The sequence below is a fragment of the Bufo bufo genome, chromosome 3 (assembly GCF_905171765.1).
Source record: "Bufo bufo chromosome 3, aBufBuf1.1, whole genome shotgun sequence".
NCBI classification, from domain to species: domain Eukaryota; kingdom Metazoa; phylum Chordata; class Amphibia; order Anura; family Bufonidae; genus Bufo; species Bufo bufo.
Window position 1 is genome coordinate 433,043,218 of NC_053391.1, and position 23,587 is coordinate 433,066,804.

Consider the following 23,587-nt stretch of genomic DNA (forward strand, 5'->3'; position numbering starts at 1 on the left):
AATCCTGTAGATCAATCGCCACCTGAAGCGCCTACTCCACTGTCCATTCCCTCAATGCTAAATCATTAACAAGGTCCCTCAGATCCCTTTTTCTCCATTTTCTGTCTCCCTTCCTGAACCCTTCCGAATCAATTGCCACACAGTCTTTGTGTACCTCGGTGAATTCTGGCCATGGCTGCTTCAATCCTGTAGATCAATCACCACCTGAAGTGCCTACTCCATTGTCCACTCCCTCAATGCTAAATCATTAACAAGGTCCCTCAGATCCCTTTTCCTCCATTTTCTGTCTCCCTTCCTGAACCCTTCCGAATCAATTGCCACACAGTCTTTTTGTGTACCTCGGTGAATTCTGGCCATGGCTGCTTCAATCCTGTAGATCAATCACCACCTGAAGCGCCTACTCCACTGTCCATTCCACTATAGACAGACCTGAATGGATTGGCATACAAGAAAAAATGATTTTCTGCTAGGACTCTCTCCAAACTGGTGGCGCATGCATTCAAGCTAAAAAAAAAAAAAACACTCTTCATTGGGTCAGTGATAGGAGCCCAGACTTGCCATCCTCTGCCCTGCCCAGAAATGACACGTCACCAAAAGTTCCGAAAATCCAGTGCAAAATGCTTAACCAAAATGCTGAGCCAGCAAGCAGCAGACTTTCAGGAAAGAAGATACATTGGGAAAATAACCCCTATATCTGGCGGTGCATGTGCCGAAGTTATGAAGAGGCGCAGGCCTCTACATAACATCTGCGCATCCAGCACCAGCCTAAATATAAGACCAGTTCCTTATTTTTAGACCATTTTCTACGCCTAGAAAATGATGAGTGAGACGGACCACCTGGTCCTTCCCCGCCCACTTTTTTAGACCTGGCGTGAGCAGGGAACAGTCGAAGATTGCTGCGCAACTGACCGTTGAGCCACAATCTGCGCCTGAAAGTATTTCAGGATAATAAATGACCCCCATGGTGTTTAAGTGTATGTGCTTCCAGAAAACCCCTTGTAAGTCTGTTTTTGAATCTTACATAACCTCATAGGTAAACAGGGATTTAATCATTTCCAGAAAAAGAAATCTTGTGCTATGGGTCGCTACGTTGATCACATGTCTGCTCTGAATAGCCTGAGCATGTCCGTGTTTAGTTTAATATATAATCACCACATGACTTGGGATAATTCACCCTTGACGGAGGGGTCTGGTAAATAAGTACATGTGAGGGAAAGCAGTTCCTGCCATAAAATATCAAGAGTCTACCGGTTTCTCAATAATCCATCAGCTAGAATATGATGGCGCCGGCTTATTGTGTATGAAATCAGTGATGCCAGGCTGCTGTATGTGCGGTGCTGCTCTTACAGGGGAATAACTGTTGCAACGCTTAGTAGCTCCAGACTATGTGATGTTCTAGTTATGGCAGAGGAGAAATTAGAGCTAATCACTTGTCTCACTGCTTCTCTTCTTCCTAGCAGCATGTACCCACTTAAGGGATGCAATCCTGACATGTGTTGGACTTGACACTCAATGTTCTGTCTGCAAATCATTGATTTGACTGCAGATTCCTGCAAGCAGAAACCTTTATTTCCGTTTTTCTTGTGTTTTAGCCGCAAGCTGAGGCAAAGGTCAATGGTACAACATTTTCCTCTCCTACTCCCTCGCTGCAGAGATCAGAGAGCAACCAGCCCATGTTGCTTCGTGTAGTTGGCAGCCAGACATCTGAAACCATGGGTAAGAAATGGAATGTTAGCTATGGGAAAATGCTTGTTATCTATCACCAACAAAAAGGTTCATGAAACATTTATCACTTTCAGCACTCTGTTTTTATGTTTTATATGCTAATGCTTCCTGTGGACTAAAGGAAAAAAACTGTATGAATCAAAAGGATTACTTTAACTAAAGGATGTCGAGCCGATGTTATTTTTGTTGCCTTGGTCTTACATGTCAGGACATGCCATTTCCATATGCACTGTTAGAACATCTGGACATCATATAGGGCATTATTTTCCTTGGACATCCCCCGTTCTTCTAGCCACAGCAGAGAGCCACTTCAAAGAGCAGCTGTCACGCTGGAAGATTGGTGTGATCATGGCACTCTGGGCAACATTGCCGATCATCCGTCTGAAGGGGTGGCGGTGCTTGGGCAAGCACTGTATCCTCTTCAGTGTTTAATCCCACGCCATGTAGTTTCTAGCACTGGTGCAGTGTAATATAACTGCTCGGCCATTCGCTTGAATGGGTCAAGCCATTGTAATTACACTGCACTGCATTGCTCGAGTGATCACCGCCACCCCCTCAGACAGGTCTCTGCCAAATATGATATGGATTACCTATCCTGAGTATAGGTCATCAATATCATTACGGCGCACAACCTCTTTAATAAACTGTGCAATATACTTTCACAGCTATACAGTTAAAGGGCTTCTCCGGGTTCAGAGCTGAACCCAGACATATCCCCATCTTCACCCCTCCAGCCCCTCAAGGGCTTCTGTGTTTATGTTCTTAGACTGCTAGGAGGAGGCTAAAGCCCGCCCATCAGTGCCTTTGACATCGCCGGAAGCCTCCACCTAGCTTACACTATGAAGAGCCTGGTACGTCACTGGAACGCCATAAAATGCCTTTTGATCTGCGCGATTCAGTGCAAGGCAAAGGAGAGCATTGGAGCATGAAATGCTCCAATGCTCATATTAGAGGGGCCAAAGGGGTGAAGATGGGAATATGTCCGGGTTCAGCTCCGAACTCACTTTCTTGAATCAAGCAACCTAATTAACATAGCTTACACTTAAAGAGGTATTCCATTTCAGACAATTTATAAGACATCCATGGGATATGCCATACATGTCTAAAAGATTCTGGTCACTCCTCTAGGAGCCGCACTTATGTCAAGAATGGTGGTGCCTACCCCTTTCCAATTGATACTTTTGCTGAAATCCAGGTGCTGAATGGATGGAGTAGTGGATTTCTATATGTAGGATCATTACATGTTGGGCTCTGTCGGAATGTACACGTGGCTTCCGTTTCTAATAGGATCCACAACACAGTGCCATTGTATGGTCCCCATTGACTTAGGCTGAATGCACACAGCCGTGAGCGGTCCGTGGTATCCCGGCCTGGCATTCTGCTGACAGCAGGAGCACACGGCGTCATTGGTTGCTATGACGCCGTGCGCTTCATGCCGCCGCTGCACTACAGTAATACACTCGTATAGATCATATGAGTGTATTACTGTAGTACGGCGGAATAGCAACCAATGACGCCGTGCGCTCCTGCTGTCAGCAGGATGCCAGGCCGGGATACCACGGACCGCTCACGGCCGTGTGCATTCGGCCTTATAATGGGTTCCTTCAAGTTTTACAGCATGGAAAAGCTGCTGTCACTAATAGAACCATTTTCTAAAAATATATATATTTTTGAGTTGACATGTATTTGGCTGCACCTCCCTAATCATTTAGCCATTATCTCTGTAATCTTTTAAACTGGAATTTTGCAGGCTGTCAATAAAGTAAATAGTTGTTTTGTTTTTTTCTCCTTCATCCTGGAAGCAACAATCCTTAAGCAAATGATCATATCCTTACTGCAGCATTTCCCTGTAATGGTAATGCATATAATCAATAGCCGAGATCGTTATTTCTATGGAAACAAGAAATGAATTTAGAGTGAAAAATATGCATACAAAGTCATCTTCAGTATTATCCCAATCCTTCACAGAGTATCGATTTCTCGGCTAACTAAGCACATATGCATGCTTGTTGAATCCTTTAGAACTTAATGAGACTGCTTATCCACATGTACAGACATCTGTCTAGTATGCCGATGGCTTCTTATATGCCTATGAAACATATCAATAGATTCAGCTGTAGAGGTGCAGCATTAATAGAAAGCTGAAAATACTAGTAAAACCCTTTCCGTTGGTTGGTAGTACTCTATATACTATATACTTTATTTCCAGAGCCCCACTTTTATCTCTCAGCAGCATGAAACCTGATAGTTTTAGCCACAATATCAAATGAGTAAGAGTATTACAGATTCTATTATTGAGTATTGATGTCCTGTTCTCCGGATAGGTAAATAATATCAGATTGTGGGGGTTCAACATCTGGTGCTGGAAACAGATTAGTGGATGGAGCCGGAAGTAATCAGTTCTTTCTACTGTGTACTGGTTCCGAATAGGAGTTGTGATGCAGTGCACCAACATGACCACTACACTGTGGACAGAGCCTTCTGCTTCATGCTCTGTTCACTGGTTTATTTCTGGGGCTGTTGGCTTCCAAAAACAGCTAATTGTTGCGGTTTTGGGTCAGACGTGCACCAATCTGATATTGATGACCTTCTGGGAGTTGTCAGTATCTAAAGAAGGGAAATTCTTTTAGGCTACTTTCACACTTGCGTTCGGGGTTCCGCTTGCGAGTTCCGTTTGAAGGCTCTCACAAGCGGCCTCGAACGGATCCATACAGCCCCAATGCATTCTGAGTGGATGCAGATCCGCTCAAAATGCATCAGTTTGGCACCGTTTGGCCTCCGTTCCGCTCAGCAGGCGGACACCCGAACGCAGCTCCAATCCGATGGTATATTTTAACTTGAAGCGTCCCCATCACCATGGGAACGCCTCTATGTTAGAATATACCATCGGATTTGAGTTAGATCGTGAAATTCAGATCTGACAGTATATTCTAACACAGAGGCGTTCCCATGGTGATGGGGACGCTTCAAGTTAGAATATACTAAAAGAACTGTGTACATGACTGCCCCCTCCCTCCCCCCCCTGTTTTTAACTCATTGGTGGCCAGTGCGGCCTCACCTCTCCCCCCCCCCCTTCCCCCAGTTAAAATCACGTTCCGAATCCCCCATCATTGGTGGCCAGTGCCGGCCTCACATCTCTCCCCTTCCCAGTTAAAATCACGTTCCGAATCCCCCATCATTGGTGGCCAGTGCGGCTTCACATCTTCTCCCCCCCCCCCAGTTAAAATCACGTTCCCCCATCATTGGTGGCAGTGGAGAGTTCCGATAAGAGTCCCAGTTTAATCGCTGGGGCTCCGATCGGTAACCATGGCAACCAGGATGCTACTGCAGTCCATGTTGCCATGGTTACTTAGCAATTTTTAGAAGCATTATACTTACCTGCGAGCTGCGATGTCTGTGACCGGCTGGACGCTCCTCCTACTGGTAAGTGAAAGGTCTGTGCGGCGCATTGCCTATAGCACAGACCTGTCACTTACCAGTAGGAGGAGCGCCCGGCCGGTCACAGACATCGCAGGTAAGTATAATGCTTCTAAAATTGCTAAGTAACCATGGCAACCAGGACTGCAGTAGCGTCCTGGTTGCCATGGTTACCGATCGGAGCCCCAGCGATTAAACTGGGACTCTGATCGGAACTCTCCACTGCCACCAATGATGGGGGAACGTGATTTTAACTGGGGGGGGGGGGGAGATGTGAGGCCGCACTGGCCACCAATGATGGGGGATTCGGAACGTGATTTTAACTGGGGGGGGGAGGGAGATGTGAGGCCGCACTGGCCACCAATGATGGGGGATTCGGAACGTGATTTTAACTGGGGGGGGGGGAGAGGTGAGGCCGCACTGGCCACCAATGATGGGGGATTCGGAACGTGATTTTAACTGGGGGGGGGGGGGGGAGAGGTGAGGCCGCACTGGCCACCAATGAGTTAAAAACAGGCAGCAGGGGGCAGTCATGTACACAGTTCTTTTAGTATATTCTAACTTGAAGCGTCCCAATCACCATGGGAACGCCTCTGTGTTAGAATATACTGTTGGATCTGAGTTTTCACAAAGTGAAAAATCTGATCTGAAAAAAACAGTTATGCAAACAGATCCGTTCTGAACGGATGCAAGCGTTTGCATTATAGGAGCGGAGAAATTGGAGGATACGCTTTAAAGTGAAGCTCTATTTTTGAAACTGTTAAGTTATACAGTCAACAACTATGAAATTTAGCGTTTTGGATCTACTTGACTTTTTCTTCAGTTATTTAGTTTTGTTTTTGTTTTTTTCATTTTGTCTGTGTCAAAAACTGCATAAACTTTAGTTCATGTACATATTTTAGTGTTCCTGCAAACATGTGGCTACTGCAGAGGAAATGTCTCCCTAGACTCCCTTTCCCCAGCTAATTGCTAGTGGTGAGAGGAGCTGGACATGCGGCAATCAGGTCTGCTTTAAAAAGTGGTTGTCTTGGGAGAGATGAGCCCTTCAAGCACCATGTGTTTTTTTAAAGTACCACCTCACTGTACATGAAATATTGTATTCAGTTGTATCGTGAGATACCGTAATTACATGGGAAATCTTGTAACAGCACTTTAGTCTCTTGTACCAGCATTTAATCCTACAGCGTAATCCATAATTTTCCCCAGATGAGAACAGTGAATTGTACTGGCAAAGGCGGGCTAAGGGAATTACAGTAAGACGGTGGGAGATCTATTCAATCCCCAAGAAGCCAGGTGAACTAGTCAGAATTGGCATCTCATGATTAGCTGGAATGTACACAATTCCTTCCATATATGCACATTTTCCAACTTTTCCAAATAAGTGAGTTCAAATCCATTTTGACACATTTCTCAAAAGGCAGCAAAACTACCATTTCACTTATACCACGAGATAAGGGACACGCTGGGTAAGCAAAACTAAGACACCCTATTTGAAGCCATATTGTAGCTGTAATCTAATCCTGCCGGTCTACTGAAGATCACGATAGTGACCATTTAGTCACTTTACATGAGTGGACCACCTGTTCCCATTTATGACTAAAAGCCTTATTAGGGTGTAGTTGTATGATTGCATCCTCCGGTGTGTAGGCTGCGGGTCTGCTTGGTTTAGTGTCCCATATTCCTCTGTTAATCAGTTAAGTTGTCCCACAAGCTATAATTCAGGTAGAACAGTTTGTCACCACAGCTTGCCTTCAGGTAGCAGCATTGTTTTTGTATATACCATACAGAAATGAAAAGAAAAAGTAAAGTAAAAGTGACTACAAAGATGCTAGATTTTACACATACTGACTAAATAGCCAATCAAACCCAAGATAGGACCTCGCTTTTACATCATGTTCTATACTTCACAATCTCTAGTTTGAACAAATGATAGGAGTTTTATTAACATTTCAGCTATACAGTTAGCAGACGAACAGTAACGATAACTCCTAGGTAATGTCACACAGTGCCACAGCTGAATAGTCTCATAGAGCATCCATATTAATAGCAGCGCATACAGCAGGTGTCATACATTCTCTAGGGACTGGGGAATAGTTTCTCCAAGTTGCGCCACTTTTCACGGGTCCACTGACCAGTTGATAATTGGGGACAAACTATTTATTCCTGATTATTGCCTGATTGTGCGCAGAGGTGAGAGCTACATTTACATGTCACCTGTGCTGTATGGGGAGAAGCGATCACTTGACGCATACAGATTCATTGTTTCTGGACACCCGATCAATCTGCTGGCCAGAAACTATGATTTTGGCTCAGGCATCAATGACCTTTCACCCGATGAAAGAGCGTTTGCTCATCAGGCGCTCCATAGCAATTTTACATGAGTATTCATGCAAACGTTCATTTATTATAATTGGTCCTATAATCTGCCTGTGCAAAATGGCCTTTATAGGCCAGGTAATGCTTCCCGGGAAAGGGAATATAAATAAGCTCTTATCCAGAAGTAAAACTGCTTCTAGTCCTAACTTTTAGATGGATCCCCTATGTCAATGTCTGCCTCTATAAACAGGCCTTGGAACATGTCATGGGAAATGCTTTCTGAGTTCATGATCCAAGGCCTGTTTATAGGGCCAGACTCTGACTTGGGCTACATTCACACAACCGTAAGTGTTTTGCAGTCCGCAAGTTGCAGATCCGCACATGGCCGGCGCTATATAGAAAATGCCTATTCTTGTCCGCAAGAATAGGACATGCTTTATATTTTTTGCGGGGCAGCGGGATGGAACTGTACTGTCCACATCTTTTGCAGCCCCATTGAAATGAATGGGTCCACACCCCTTCAGCAAAATTGCGGAAAGGAGGCGGACCCATAATTACGGCCGTGTGAATGCACCCTTATAGTGTAGTCATCCAATAGATGGCACTAGAGAATGCATTTACACACATGTTCTATCCACTTAGTGCCCCATGAGTTCAACTATTTTTCCTGTTCTCATACCCATGTCGCTCCTCTGTTCTGACGGTAAGCCACCGGCTTCTTTCACAGTGGCATCGTTACACCAGCCTGCCTCTGGAAACCTGGTCGTTTTATACCATAGAGAATGCCTCCAAAATGTACCACTTTGAGACGTGGTATGCTTAGCACTCAAAATGATGGTGAAAATATTCATCCTTTGGTTTATCAGTTCAGATAATGGGGCCTGAGTTGTGTGGTGTTTATTACTGATTATTGCAATTATCGGATGTATTTTTGTTCCATACAGTGCATTTTTACAGCCAGAAATCTGCTTGGCTTCTGATTACTGGGAACAGGAAAGAAAGTGCAATTATGGAGGATCGTAATCACTGGGCTTTTGATTATTCCATTTTTCTCATGTGATAATAGGCTTTATTTTTTTTTTAGATGGAAATGGCTTTTTTTTCTGGGGTTTGCGAATAATCTATGAGAGCAACAGAGTTAATGAGACATAATAACCTGTAGCAGGAAGTGCTTTCTGCCACTTCCCTGGCACCTTCCACCCAGCCCTGCGCACGTAGCATTTGTGTGTGAATCTGCTTCCAGCAGGCATTGCACATTACTGTAGCAGATCAAATTCTAATGCCTCTATCTGTTACGTATGCTTTCTGAGATCCATCTCCGTCTCCCTCAAATGCCCTTGCTATGTCTCTATCTCCCCTCCATTTGTTTTTCCATATGCAGTTGGCAGTTGTCCCGTTTGCTATACAGCTGAATGAAAGGGCATTTCTCCTCTTAAAAGAAAACATTAGGTATAGTTCCTTGTGATTGCTGCTGCTGTCAATCTGTTCATTCGTATTAGTTATACAACGTCCAGCGCACAGCAGATGGAGCTGTGGAATTCTGGCGCTGCTGCACAACAGCTGATCAGCAGGGGTCCTGGGTATCGGACCCCCAATGATCAGAGAATGACGACCTATTCTGTGGATAGGCCATCACTTGTTAAAGGGTTGGACAACCGCTTTTTGTACCATTATGGCTGCTATGATTTCTCTTAGAGGGAATGTTGACTGGTCTTTTTGTGGCATCCCGGTTTGCTGTGGTGCGGCGAATGTTCTCCCTAAAAAAATGAGAGCTACAACAATTGATATGCCTGAGACTGAAATCAAATCTGGCATTTTTAGGTCCAGTTTTACGGTCTCCCTAAAGCAACAACCAGGTCAGGAGATTAACATAAAGGAAAGTCTCAGAGGTTGTGGATAGGGGGATATGGAACTGATCTGCGGAGGTCCACTGCTGACACTGCTACAGGCATTCCCATAAAGAATGAATGGAGCAGCAGGACACGTTACATATGTCAGTAGCTCGTCCTCACAGTATACATATCATTACTGCAGGGCTAATTGTGCTTTTCATGTCTGAAGCAGCACAAGGTATGTTCTAGTCATTCTTTATGGCAACTTGAGATGGGAGTGATTTATGGCCGATGGCTGTGTTATGCAGACATACAATTGTCAAGAGTCCTTCTTAAAAAAACAAACCACATGACAGTTGAAGTGTAACATTGCGACAAGGTTACTTACCTCTTTGAAAAATTGCCAAGATAGAACTTTGCCAGGATTGAGTATAGGACATGTTACTGATTAATATGCTGTAGGTGACTAGGGCAGCGGAAGTACTAAAAATGTACCTAAGACCAGTGAAAGTCACAGAATTAGACATTGATTTGTCCTTGTTTAGCTGCCAACGCAGAGGCCTGTTTACAAATTGTTCTAAGCGGTGGCTAAAACATTTAGCAAAATGAAAGGACTGATTAAGTCAACGGCTTCAGTGGCACGTCCTGCTGCACCCTGTTATTATTCAGTTTGTCTCTTCAATCAAGCTGAGAGAATTGTCTGTTTAATATCTCTAATGCTCATTTTAGCCACTACATAGTATAAGTGTCTCTTAGTGTTTCTGAAACTGCATTGAAGGTTGAAATAAAGACACAAGCTCATTAAGTTCAACCTTGTCTTAATAGTGTTAAAAAGACACTTTCATGAAAGAGCCAACTTACCTCCAAAGTCAACAAAAACGCTGTAACTGACGCCATAAGTTTTACACTTGTTCTTTTCTGTGGCAGACACTGTTCCATTTCATGCCACTGCAAGCACCACTCAGACAAGATTCAACTGTGCATGATCTCCTCATACTGACAAGGCTAAAGGTGCCTTCACACACAGCAGATTTTGTTGCAGAAATTTCCATGACTAAAAACCAGTTCCATTTACCTGAATGTAGCTTGCAGAAATCCATGTGTTTGCCATCCCATTCAAAGGACACAGACATTTCTACAACAAAATCCGCAGCATGTGAAGGCAACCTAAAACAGTTTATCTGATTGGCCATATGTGTTTATTCTGATACCCTGGTTAACCCCAATTACAATTTTTTTTTTCCAGCTTCCCATTACATTGTACATGGTATTAAATGGTGCCAATAGAAAGTATGACTTGTCCCAGAAAAAAACTAGTCCTAAAATGGCTATATGAATGAAAAAAAACAAAAATTTATGGCTCTGGGAAGACAGGGAGAGTGCAAAAACGAAAAAATATCAGTTGGGAAGGGGTTGATATTTTATTCTTGTATAACTAATAATATACAGTTGCAAGAAAAAGTATGTGAACCCTTTGAAATTATATGGATTTCTGCACAAATTGGTCATAAAATGCGATCTGATCTTCATCTAAGTCACAACAATAGACAATCACAGTCTGCTTAAACTAATAACACACACAGAATTAAATGTTACCATGTTTTTATTGAACACACCATGTAAACATTCACAGTGCAGGTGGAAAAAGTATGTGAACCCTTGGATTTAATAACTGGTTGAACCTCCTTTGGCAGCAATAACTTCAACCAAACGTTTCCTGTAGTTGCAGATCAGACAAGCACAATGGTCAGGAGTAATTCTTGACCATTTCTCTTTACAGAACTGTTTCAATTCAGCAATATTTTTTGGATATCTGGTGTCAATCGCTTTGTTGAGGTCATGTCACAGCATCTCAATCGGGTTGAGGTCAGGACTCTGACTGGGCCACTCCAGAAGGCGTATTTTCTTCTGTTTAAGCCATTCTGTTGTTGATTTAATTCTATGCTTTGGGTCGTTGTCCTGTTGCAACACCCATCTTCGGTTGAGCTTCAGCTGGTGGACAGATGGCCTTAAGGTCTCCTGCAAAATGTCTAGATAAACTTGGGAATTCATTTTTCCTTCAATGATAGCAATCCGTCCAGGCCCTGAGGCAGCAAAGTAGCCCCAAACCATGATGCCCCACCACCATACTTCACAGTTGGGATGAGATTTTGATGTTGGTGTGCTGTGCCTCTTTTATGCCACACAGTGTTGTGTGTTTCTTCCAAACAACTCAACTTTGGTTTCATCTGTCCACAGAATATTTTGCCAGTACTGCTCCAGGTGATCCAGGTGCTCTTGTGAAAACTGTAAATGTGCAGCAATGTTTCTTTTTAGACAGCAGTGGCTTCCTCTGTGGTATCCTCCCATGAAATCCATTCTTGTTTAGTGTTTTACACATCGTAGATTCGCTAACAGGGATGTTAGCATATGCCAGAGACTTTTGTAAGTCTTTAGCTGACACTCTAGGATTCTTCTTCACCTCATTGAGCAGTCTGCGCTGTGCTCTTGCAGTCATCTTTACAGGATGGCCACTCCTAGGGAGAGTAGCAGCAGTGCTGAACTTTCTCCATTTATAGATAATTTGTCTTACCGTGGACTGATGAACAGCAAGGCTTTTGGAGATACTTTTATAACCCTTTCCAGCTTTATGCAAGTCAACAATTCTTAATCGTAGGTCTTCTGAGAGCTCTTTTGTGCGAGGCATCATTCACATCAGGCAATGCTTCTTGTGAAAAGCAAACCCAGAACTGGTGTGTGTTTTTTATAGGGCAGGGCAGCTGTAACCAACACCTCCAATCTCATCTCATTGATTGGACTCCAGTTGGCTGACACCTCACTCCAATTAGCTCTTGGAGATGTCATCAGTCTAGGGGTTCACATACTTTTTACACCTGCACTGTGAATGTTTACATGGTGTGTTCAATAAAAACATGGTAACATTTAATTATTTGTGTTATTAGTTTAAGCAGACTGTGATTGTCTATTGTTGTGACTTAGATAAAGATCAGATCACATTTTATGACTAATTTGTGCAGAAATCCATATCATTCCAAAGGGTTCACATACTTTTTCTTGCATCTGTACATAAATAATAGAACATGTTTATCAATACTCTGCGTGTAATATTCTATGACCAATAACTTTTCACGGTATCCAGCATGCTTTGAAATTGTGGTCAACTCCCTTGTTGCTAAAGTAGTGCTTGCCATTTTAGCTGCCTAATGTATGGTGTGAAAATGAAGAGTGTCTACCAGAGAAAAGATTAAGGGGTATTCCGGTTACAGAAAGTTGTCCCTTAGAACTCCCACTGTATCAGCCATCAGGGATGTGTTGGAAGGCCACCATACACATTAGAAGGTCGGCCAATACACCTCTAATGTTTATGGGTAGCTTAAAGGGGTTATCCCAAAATGAATGTAAAAAATGAAAATCAGACATCATATATTACATGACTATGTCTTTCTAACAAAATGGATCCAGAGATCTCCCCATTAATTGCCCTGCTAGATTTATCTCAAGCTCTAGGGGAGGGTCTTTTCTGCTGCAGCTAAGGGGGCGTGTCCATGGTCTCCCTATCACAGCTCAGGAGGCAGTTGTAGAATGAAACAGAGCATGTGCGGCCTTCTCAGTGAGCCGGACAAAGAAATAACAAAAGAAAACAAACAGCAGATGGCGCTATAAGGATACCTTTTATTGAATAGCTCACTGGCTATACAACATTTTTAACTATATGCAATTACAAAAGTATTCACATCCAGGTGCTGGTTTGAAAACTGTAGAATATTTTTCATGGGACAACCCCTTTTAGGTCTGATTAAAATCGTCCATGTGGTAAGAGTTATGCTGCTTCAATAAATGGTGGAGTTTACTTGGTTGTTATGGGCAAATAGCTTCAAAATATACTGGATTTCAATGGTTATCATAAAAAGTAAGGTAATGGGTTAAGCTGGCACTAAACATGGACTGCTGCACAATATTGAACAGCAACTTGTACACAACCGTAATTCACTTGCGTGCAGAAGGTTTTTTTCTGATACTGTGTTGCGCTACAAAATGTCTGGGAAATCACGACTTTAATCCACATTTGTTGAAAGAACATTTTTCAAAATTTATTGTAGAACTAAATTTTATTTTATTTTAGGTGAGGATGATGTTCTTAGTTCTCCACATGACACAAGCACAGGATTAGAGGAAGTCATGGAGCAGCTAAACAACTCTTTCCCAACCGTAAGAGGTAAGGATTATAGACTAAGAACATCTATAGTTAAAATTAAATGAAGATTTTTATATTTTTTATTTTTTTTATAATCGTACACCAGAATTGCTTAACTGTTGGATATCTGTTGCATCTCTACCCAAAAAACAGCCTTCCTGTTCAACCAAAGTTAGTTCACCTTTGGCAACCATAACAAAAAAGGTATAATCCAGCCATATTATGCTCTCTGAAACTGCCTGAAGGGCAGATGTTGAAAGTGAGACATTTTACCTGAACTTGATGCCAGCAACATATGTCACAAAGGTTTGGACAGGGGCAAAGACTGGTAATAATAAAAACAACTGGAGGGGCAAGTTAAATGTCTGAGTATAAAAAGAGCAGAGAGGCAGAGTCTCTGAGGCAAAGATGAGAAGAGGTTCCCTAATCTATGAAAAATTGCGTCTAGAAATTGTGTAGACATTTCAGAAAATTTTTCCTTAATGTAAAATAGTGAAGCCTTTGAATAGCCCACCACATACAGTACATAATATCATGAAAAGACTCTCAGAATCTGGAGAAATCCATGTGCACAAGGGACACAGTCAATGGTTAATACTGGATTCTAATAATCTGCGGGGGCTTAGGTGGCACTGCATTAAAAACAGGCATTATTCTGTACTGGGAATCACTGCATGGGCTCAGGAACTCTTCCAGAAATGTCTGTCTGTGAAAATAATTCGCAGTGCAATCCACAAATGCAAGTAAAAGCTGTATCATGCAGTAAAGAAACCATATATCGACACAATCCAGAAATACTGCCATCTTCTCTTGGCCAAAGCTGTCATGCGGACTCGAGAGAAGAGGGACCATCCAGCTTATCAGTGCACGGTTCAAAAGCCTGCATCTTTTACGGTGTGGGTTTGCATTAGTGCCTATGGAGTGGGTAGCTTACACATCTGGAAAGGCACTGTCAATGCCGAATAGTATATAGAGGTGATAGAACAACATATGCTCTCATCAAGACAACTTCTCTTTCAGGGAAGGCCTTGCCTATTTCAGCAAGACAATACTAAACCACACACTGCATCCATCACAGCAACATGGCTTTGCAGAGTCTGGGTGCTGAACTGTCCTGTCTGCAGTCCAGACCTTTCACCAATAGATATTTTGGCACATAATGAAACAAAAAAATCTGGCAAAGAAGACCCAAGACTTTTGAGCAAATATAATCATACATCAGACAAGAATGGGACAACATTCCTCCCCCAAGACTTCAACAATTAGTTTCCTCACTTCCCAGACATTTACAGACTGTTGTTAAAAGAAGAGGGGATGCTACACAACAGTAGACATGGCCCTGTATCATAGAAAGAGCCCTGTGCCAACTTTTGAGATGCCTTGCTGCCATCAAGTTCTAAATAAGTAGATTTTTTTCATGAAATGGTAAAATGTCTCACTTTCAACATGTGATATGAATTCCATTATATTTATTTATTTTACGCACTTAATATAGCGCTGCTATATTCTGCAGCGCTTTACAGACATTAGCATCAAGATGTCCCCAATGGGGCTCACAATCTTAAGGTCTCTATCGGTATGTCTTTGGAGTGTAGGAGGAAACCAGAGTACCTGGAGGAAACTCACGCAAACACAGGGAGAATATACAAACTCCATGCAGATGTTGTCCTTGGTCAGATTTTAACCTAGGACCCCAGCGCTGCAAGGCATCAGTGCTAACCACTGAGCCACCGTGCTGCTGTGAATAAAATATTAATCAGAGATTATTGTATTCTGTTTTTATTCATGTTTATTTACATTTTCCAGAGTGTCTTTGACTTCTTTGGAACTGGGGTTGTACATGCAATAAAAATTTTGCTCAGTTTTTTTTTATTTTTTTTGTGCAACACACTTTCTTCTTTGACAGCACCCCCTGCTGTTTACCCATCTGGTCCACCCTGTCTGGCATTCAGTGGTGGACTAACATGCTCAGTATCTTTCCCTCTTCTCAATGTTGTCATCTCATAGTCAAGGTGAAGGGGCCCAGACACATTTATTTTATTCATCTCTACTAGCTAAATATCTCTCTAGACAATGGGGGGCATTGCATATATATAATATAATATAATCTCTGGGGCTATATGTTAGGGACAATTTTTATGCCGGGGATAGTTAATAGCAATTCAGAGGCAAAATGAAAAAAAAAATCACAAAGCATTCTATAGGGTAACAACGTCAAGTACAAAGGTATAAGCCCATTTGCTCAAAGAGATGGTGCTCACCTGTTTCTGTTGTCTCAGGAACAGCAGCTATATGTGGCTATGCTGGTCACCAAGGCTTGTGATGGAGCATGGGTCCTCACGCTGAATCAATTATGGCATTAAAAAGGAAACATTTTCCAGGATGGAGCACTACCACATGAGCTAGTCGTCCCAATAGGGATATTAATGAAAGTGATGTTTGAAAACCATAACATGTCTTTTATGTATACACATAAAAGCAAACAAAATGTCAGAATGACTACTAATTTTGGGGTTTAAAAAAACTTCCTCAGGACAAAATAAATTTAACCTAAAGGAGGAGTTTAAAGACAGAAAAGTGTAGTGATTGTGACATTTTATTTGCTTTTATTTCTATCAATAAAAGACACGTTATGGTTTTCAAACATCACTTTCATTGACATCCTTATTGGTATGACTGGATCTTTTGAGAGCGCCGTATACTGGATATTTTTTCCCCTATGTTGATGCTTAATTCAAGTGCCTGATAAGGTGCTGCCCTCCCACAGTACTCTTAAGTGTGTGAGTAAAAAAAACTGTTTCGTATTCATGGGATAATCCCTTTAAATGAAGTAAATTTTTTTGTTTGTTAAATGTATTTTTATATCTCTTACCAGGATTTCTTGGCTATAACATTGACATCAACTTACCTTAGTGATTTCACGCATATTTATGGTTGGGTTGTGAAGGTGGTTGTTCTGGACAAAAAGTTAAAATGACGAATCACTGATCTATCTTTTCCATGATCTGGGGCCTGGTTTGGGCTTGTATTGAAGGGGTGCACAGTATGGGTTGGATCATATATGCGGCAACTAACTCCAGTAGTCTGTTCCAGTATTTGTCCAGCCGAAAGTCCTCATTTATACCAGAAAGCAGTTGGATCCGGTGGTGTGCGGCAGAGGAACAGACTACCACAGTTGGTTGACAGACATGTGAACCCATCTTTATGCCATTGACTGCACCAGACAACAACCAAAGAAATCCAACTGACAGTTGGCAGAAAATGGTCTATATCTGCCCCTTTTTTTTTTTTTAACCCTTTGGATACCACTGTTTGTTTTTTTGATTTTAGTTTTTTTGCGTTTTTTTATTTTTCTTCCCTATTTTCCCGGAGCCGTAACCTTTTAACTTTTCCATTCACATAGCCGTATGAGGGGTAATTTTTTCTTTTTAATGCCACCATTTAACATGGCATTCAATGTAGAGGGTAGCGGGGGAAAAAATTCCAAATGGGGTGGAATTGTGCTGCAGTTTTATGGATTTTGTCCCTACTGCATTCTTTATGTGGAAAAACTGACCCCTGCCCTTCATTCTCTGGGTCAGTACTAGAGATGAGCGAATCGACTTCAGATTCACATAAAACTTTGTTCTAATATCGTACGGTGCAGGAGGCTCCGTACAGTATTAGAATGTATTGGCTCAGACGAGACTTCGCGTAATAAATTAATTTGTACTGTAAAAAAACATTTCCCGAACTCTGGGATCCCGAGTTCGGGAAATGTTTTTTTACAGTACAAATTAATTTATTAAGTTAGTACAGTACGGTATTAAAACAAAGTTTTATGCGAATTGACTTCGGATGTTTTATCCGAAGACGATTCGCTCATCTCTAGTCAGTACGATTACAACAATGTCAAATACGTGTAGGATTTTTTGTGTATAAATACTGAAAAAATTATAAAAACGGAAAAAAATATATATGTATTTATTACATCGCCATATTCTGACCCCCCCCATGTATGACTTTCTGATAACGTTATTAAATTTTTTCCGTACAGCCATATGGGATGATTATGATTATATTTTTTATTGTTTGTATTTAAATTTCGATATATTTAGAATTTGTTTTTTTATAGCCTCTCTAGGAGGCTACAATATGCAGTACTTCAAGATTTATTTCAACTTGTACTGTATTCCCATAGAATGACAGTACAAGCTGATTTTGCAGATATCCCATGTTGCCCTGCCACCTGCTGTCCAACATAGGAACTGCAGCTCTAATATGCTGGGTCTGTTCAGAGAGACTCAGCGTAATTGGAATTAATGACCGGCATCCCTGATCGCCGCACGGAGGTACCGACCTTAACCTAGAAGTGCACACTTCCAGGTTTTTCGCTATTTAGATTCTGTGGTCGCGGCATCTAAAGGCTTAAATTACTGCGATCGGCATTATTGCACATCGCAGACATTAGCTGCAGGCATCCGCTGTTTAAACATGGTGCCCTCTCATGCATGCAGTGCAAGAACTTCCAAATGCTGTACATGTGTGACGCTGGGAGTCTAAGGGTTAAAGCCATCTAAAATCTATCATGTATGGCTAGTTTATGCCACACATGACCCAGTCTTTATCCTGCAAAATTTGGGAAGTGTAAAAATAGATCAGCGAGGGTGCTGGGAGTCGAACCTCCAAAATCTGATATTGAGGACGTTTCCTGAGGATAGGTTATCAGTACTTAATTCTATAAATCTACTTTTTAGGAATTTCCCTTCAAGCGATTGTCTATTTCATGATGAAAACTGGAGTTGCAGTGTAATTGTATCAAGCTGCTGTGCTGATTATTCATGGATGCTGTGAGCACTGCGCTCTTTGCCCCTTTTTGTGTCTTCTCATATCTTTCTATGCAAGGTACCAAGTTCTACCACGCACTGCAAAGTTACATCTGCTACAGCTGACTATTACAGCTGCCATGTTAACACAAAACAGATGTCAATGCCAGAGGTCTGCTGTTTAGGGGACATAAGTGATTACATTCCTCCTCAGTCATTTATTTAACCCTGATGGATGATAGGGGAAAAGTGGAATACAAACTGTTGAAGAAAATGTTTGTGCATAAATCTCCAGCATTTACAGTTAACACATGCAGCTAGAGATTGTCCTGGGGAAATAAGAAGCAGACTGCAGCCCATATTCTCATAAATGACCTGTTAAGGTATATCAGACTATTTTCTTGTGCATAGATTAAAGTGGTTGTCTCACTTCAGCAAGTGGCATTTATCATGTAGACAACGTTAACAGGCACTGACTAATGTATTGTGATTGTCCATATTGCCTCCTTTGGTGGCTGGACTCATTTTTCCCAAGGAGCTGTTACTAACGTTTCCGGAGGCCAGCCACACCCACCGTGAAGGAGCCCAGCCCCGCATCCTCCGAATCTCCTCCTTGCTCCCCAACACAAAATCTAGAGCGCCGTAATCTCGCGATGCGCGAGCTAGCGCATGCGCAGTGTCGGCATAGTGTTCCTTCCTTGTGCTGGCATCAGCCTCGGGGAACGAACTGCGCATGCGCTAGCTCGCGCATCGCGAGATTACGGCGCTCTAGATTTTGTGTTGGGGAGCAAGGAGGAGATTCGGAGGATGCGGGGCTGGGCTCCTTCACAGTGGGTGTGGCTGCACTCCGAGAGTCAGAACACTGGACTCCTCTCTGAAGCATGGAGGAGACAGCACTCATCTAAGGTTCATTTACATATATGGCGGGAACATTTATTTTAGGTTTTTCTCTGAACTGATGGTTTGTTCCGAATTGATTTTAATATCATTATTAATGTATTAAAAGTTATTTTTAGAAAAGTGAGTGGATAAATAGGCTTAAAGTGATGACCGGTTTCCGTTAACTTTCTCTACATGAGAAATGTCACTTGCTGAAGTGAGACAGACCCTTTAAAGATGAAAAAACAATGTTTGAAGTTGACAAGGCTTTATCCAACTGCAAACATGTTTTGGTACCATATTGACTCCTTCAAGGTTTAAACAACTGGAGACTGAATAAGAATCTGGTCTGGGTCCAAAACACAGAGGGGGTTCTGTGATGAATACCGCACCTCGCTGCCGCCGGAGGTCAAATACATAGAGCCAGCGAGATACGGTATAGTCACTGGTTACCAAGGCGTGACGTTACGCCGTCCCTTAGGAGCAGGTAAGGTCAGCTTGGTACAGTGTTCAGACTCCTCCTGTCCACACGGGCACAGAGAGGCAACAAGCTGAGGGAGCCTTTTCATTGCCCCAGTGAAACAGCGCTTCCTCAGCCCGGGTATACAGCCACCAGTTTCTCATTTGATATAAGCCCGGTCCACTAACAGGATTATATAGGGTGAGAAACCAACCCGCAGTAGAGTCTAACTAGACCGAAACACGGACGTGGGGATTCGTGATCGAGATACAAGACAGCCCAAGATTAAATTATATATTTAATCGCGTTAAGGGCTCACTAGAAATGACACTATACACACAATGAATACACTCACCTAAAGAATTATTAGGAACACCATACTAATACGGTGTTGGACCCCCTTTTGCCTTCAGAACTGCCTTAATTCTACAAGGCATTGATTCAACAAGGTGCTGATAGCATTCTTTAGAAATGTTGGCCCATATTGATAGGATAGCATCTTGCAGTTGATGGAGATTTGAGGGATGCACATCCAGGGCACGAAGCTCCCGTTCCACCACATCCCAAAGATGCTCTATTGGGTTGAGATCTGGTGACTGTGGGGGCCATTTTAGTACCGTGAACTCCTTTTCATGTTCAAGAAACCAATTTGAAATGATTCGAGCTTTGTGACATGGTGCATTATCCTGCTGGAAGTAGCCATCAGAGGATGGATACATGTTCTCATTCTGTTTACGCTAGAGTGCAAGCATGGGACCGTTACTTGGTTTCTGTGGGGAGATATGTATATCTCCCCTCCCTGGCATCCCACCACCAAACTATGGCCACAGTACTGTTCATCGTGGCCACAGTGACGCAAATATGTATCTGGTTTATGTCTGTGATGGACAGGCGATTCATAATTCCTTATAGATTGCCGGCTCCAATATGTCTGATAATTTGATTGAACTGGGGAATGGCGTAGACCCCCTGCAGGGAAGTTTTCCTGCAGGATCTGTTCTATCTGAATGAAGGTGAGAAATTGTAAACAAAGGTGGCCTGCTAGAATTTCTATGCCATTTGGCTGGGATTTGAAGCAGGGCCCCCCTGTGGAGTTGACTACCTCTGCTATCTGACAGCAGATGGCTGGTGTGGGAACATGGCTGACAGTAAATAATAATCTATATTCCTCACAGGGTCATTTATCAAACTGGTGTAAAGTAGAACTGTAATAGTTGCCCATAGCAACCAATCAGATTTAATTTTCCAAAGGAGCTGTCCAAAATAAAAGGTGAAATCGGATTGGTTGCTGTGGGCAACTAAGCCAGTTTTACTTTACATCAGTTTCATAAATGACCCCCATAGTTCTTGCATTTGAATAAACGCGTTTAAAAAAAAAACAGTCAGGCATTGCTTCCTAATCGCCAATCTGTGAGAAGCACCAGAAGTAGTCTAATTTTCATCTTCTCTTTGGTTCTTGACCCTGCATGTTTCCAGCTGCAGTCCTGCTACCCTTCTCTCTATGAGTAAAGCTGCAATGAGTCCTTCCTCCAACATGCTAGATTAAACTGGCAGATCAGTGACATTGTTTAAAAAAAATATATGCAGCAAAAAGGTGCTAACGATTGGCTGTAACTGGTCAATCATCCAATACACACATAATTTCAGCCAATGACTGGCTGAAAAATCCCCTATGACCATTCTTTTTTTCAGCATACATCGGTCAGCTTCATCTAATGCGTATTGCTAGTTTTAGGCTAGGTTCACCTTTGCATTTTTTGGTAGATTTTTTTGTTCTTTTGATCATAATAGAAATTCTATCCATTTCTATTCTATTGTACTCAACGCACATCAGTGTCTCTCGCTCTTAATCAGTTATGATCAGTTTTCTTACAGGATTCACTATTTTGATCACTTTTTATCATTGAGGATAGTGAGATGCAGATTATACTGATATAAACCTGTGAATTTTCCATAATTTATTTAATCCGTTGCACAGCTAAACATATTGATATATATAGTTTCATGGAAAAGATTTAGTAAAACTTGGAATTTATACATTTAGATATCTGCTCTTTCTGAGCTTAGATGTACACAGGGCCATCTTATCAGTGACTGATAGCACTCTGTGTAAGTGTGTATACAGAGATGGCTGTCAATCACTGATAGTTATACACAGGGAGGTGTTAGCAGTGATTGCAAACATTCTCAGTTTAAGTGTGTATACAGAGCTGATAGTTGTACACAGGGGAGGTGTTATCAGTGATAGCATTCTTTGTGTAAGTTTGTATACATGGATAGCTGTCAGTCACTGATGGCTGTACACAGGAGAGTTATCAGTGATTGATAGCATTCTCTGTGTAAGTGTGTATACATAGATAGCTGTCAGTCTCTGATAGTTTGTACACCAGGGAGGTTTTGTCAATGATAGCATTCTCTGTGTAAGTATGTATACAGAGATAGCGGTCAGTCACTGGTAGTTGTACATGGGGAGCTTTTATCAGTAATTGATGGCATTTTCTGTGTGTGCATACACAGATATCAGTCACTGATAGTTGTACATTGGGAAGTGTGATCAGTGATAGCATTCTCTAACATTCTCTGTGTAAGTTTGTATACATAGATAGCTGTGAGTCACTCATAGTTTGTACACAAGGGAGGTGTTGTCAGTGATGGCATTCTCTAACATTCTCTGTGTAAGTGTATATACATAGCTGTCAGTCACTGATGGTTGTACGCGTGGGAGGTGTTATCAGTGATTGATAGCATTCTCTGTGTAAGTATGTAGACATAGATAGCTGTCAGTCACTGATGTCTGTGCACAGGGGTAATGTTAAGTTCAAAAAGAGCAGAAATGTAAATGTATAGATTACAAGTTTTATTGTCAACCTGTTCAGCCTCTCCTGCTATATAACATGCTGCCTGCAGATTGCACTGCATTTCGTGGTGACAGTTCTCTTTGACTCTGTCTGGAGCCAGTTTCAGCTTCTTAGATCCCAGTGAATAAAGCATTTAGGGAAAGAGATGCTGAGGATAACCGCATTGACGCCTGACTGTGAGTGAAGAAAATCCTTGACATTTTCATTTGGTAATGACCTGTAAGACCATAATTCATTGTGACGCTGACTAAATACGAAAACCCTTACAGTGTAATGTGTCCACTGTGGCAGCTCTGCTGTAGCATCCAGTGGAGGTAAATCTTTATGAAGAGGTCTTTAATTCTACAGTGTTAACTGTCATTTTATCATTGGTTTTCTCTTTCTCTCCTTTCTTTTACATCCGCTTCTTCCTCTCAATTCAAAAGGAAGAAATGTCCCTGGAAAGCAAATGAGAGAGGTTAGTGAGGACTGGGCATGCTGCCATCCAGCTTGTGTCTGTCACATTTCACATCCTGTGCCTGGCATTTATGCAGCTAGCAGTCTCTTTAGCCGAGTGCGTTTTGCAAGAGTGTTCTAACATGCCAACATTTACTACCTCTCAACGAGTAGTAGGACAATGGCAAGCCTTTGGGAAAGCTTGAGTGTTCATGATATTATTTTGCCCATAATGAATTGAGATGTAGTTGTAATGTCATGGCTCATTTAGCGTTTTTTCTTCCCAGTTTACTTTGGTCACAAATAATGAATGCCTTAATTCTCTGTAAGTGGGTATATTATAGATGTGATACATATTTGCTGCCTTCCACAGCAACACTTAAGCCGAGTGGTCATTGTACTTTGTGAGTCTACATTGTTGTAAATTAATAAGCAGAAAAATATAACCTGTTTGAAGGCAGTGGTTTCCTTCAAGAAGGTGATGATGGCTTTCAGAGGTATTTTTTTATGGGGGATAAACCAATATACTCATATATTTCCTGCCATCTCCGTGATTTTTCTGGAAGTGTTGAGAGGTATGCAAGCTACCATTAACATTTACATGTCGCATGTGATATATGTACGTTTCATGTGGCTTCCATACCATAGTGTCTATTAATAAAGAT

The 23,587-nt window shown here is 42.0% G+C and overlaps 1 protein-coding gene across 1 annotated transcript in view; it reads left to right on the forward strand.

The window, feature by feature from the left end:
- The window catches only part of DMD (dystrophin), a 3,443,536-nt gene that overhangs the window by 3,417,154 nt on the left and 2,795 nt on the right, over positions 1-23,587 (forward strand). The window contains 3 exon segments of the mRNA XM_040424996.1: positions 1,593-1,716; positions 13,414-13,506; positions 22,913-22,944. Of these exon segments, the coding sequence (XP_040280930.1) occupies positions 1,593-1,716; positions 13,414-13,506; positions 22,913-22,944 (249 nt within the window).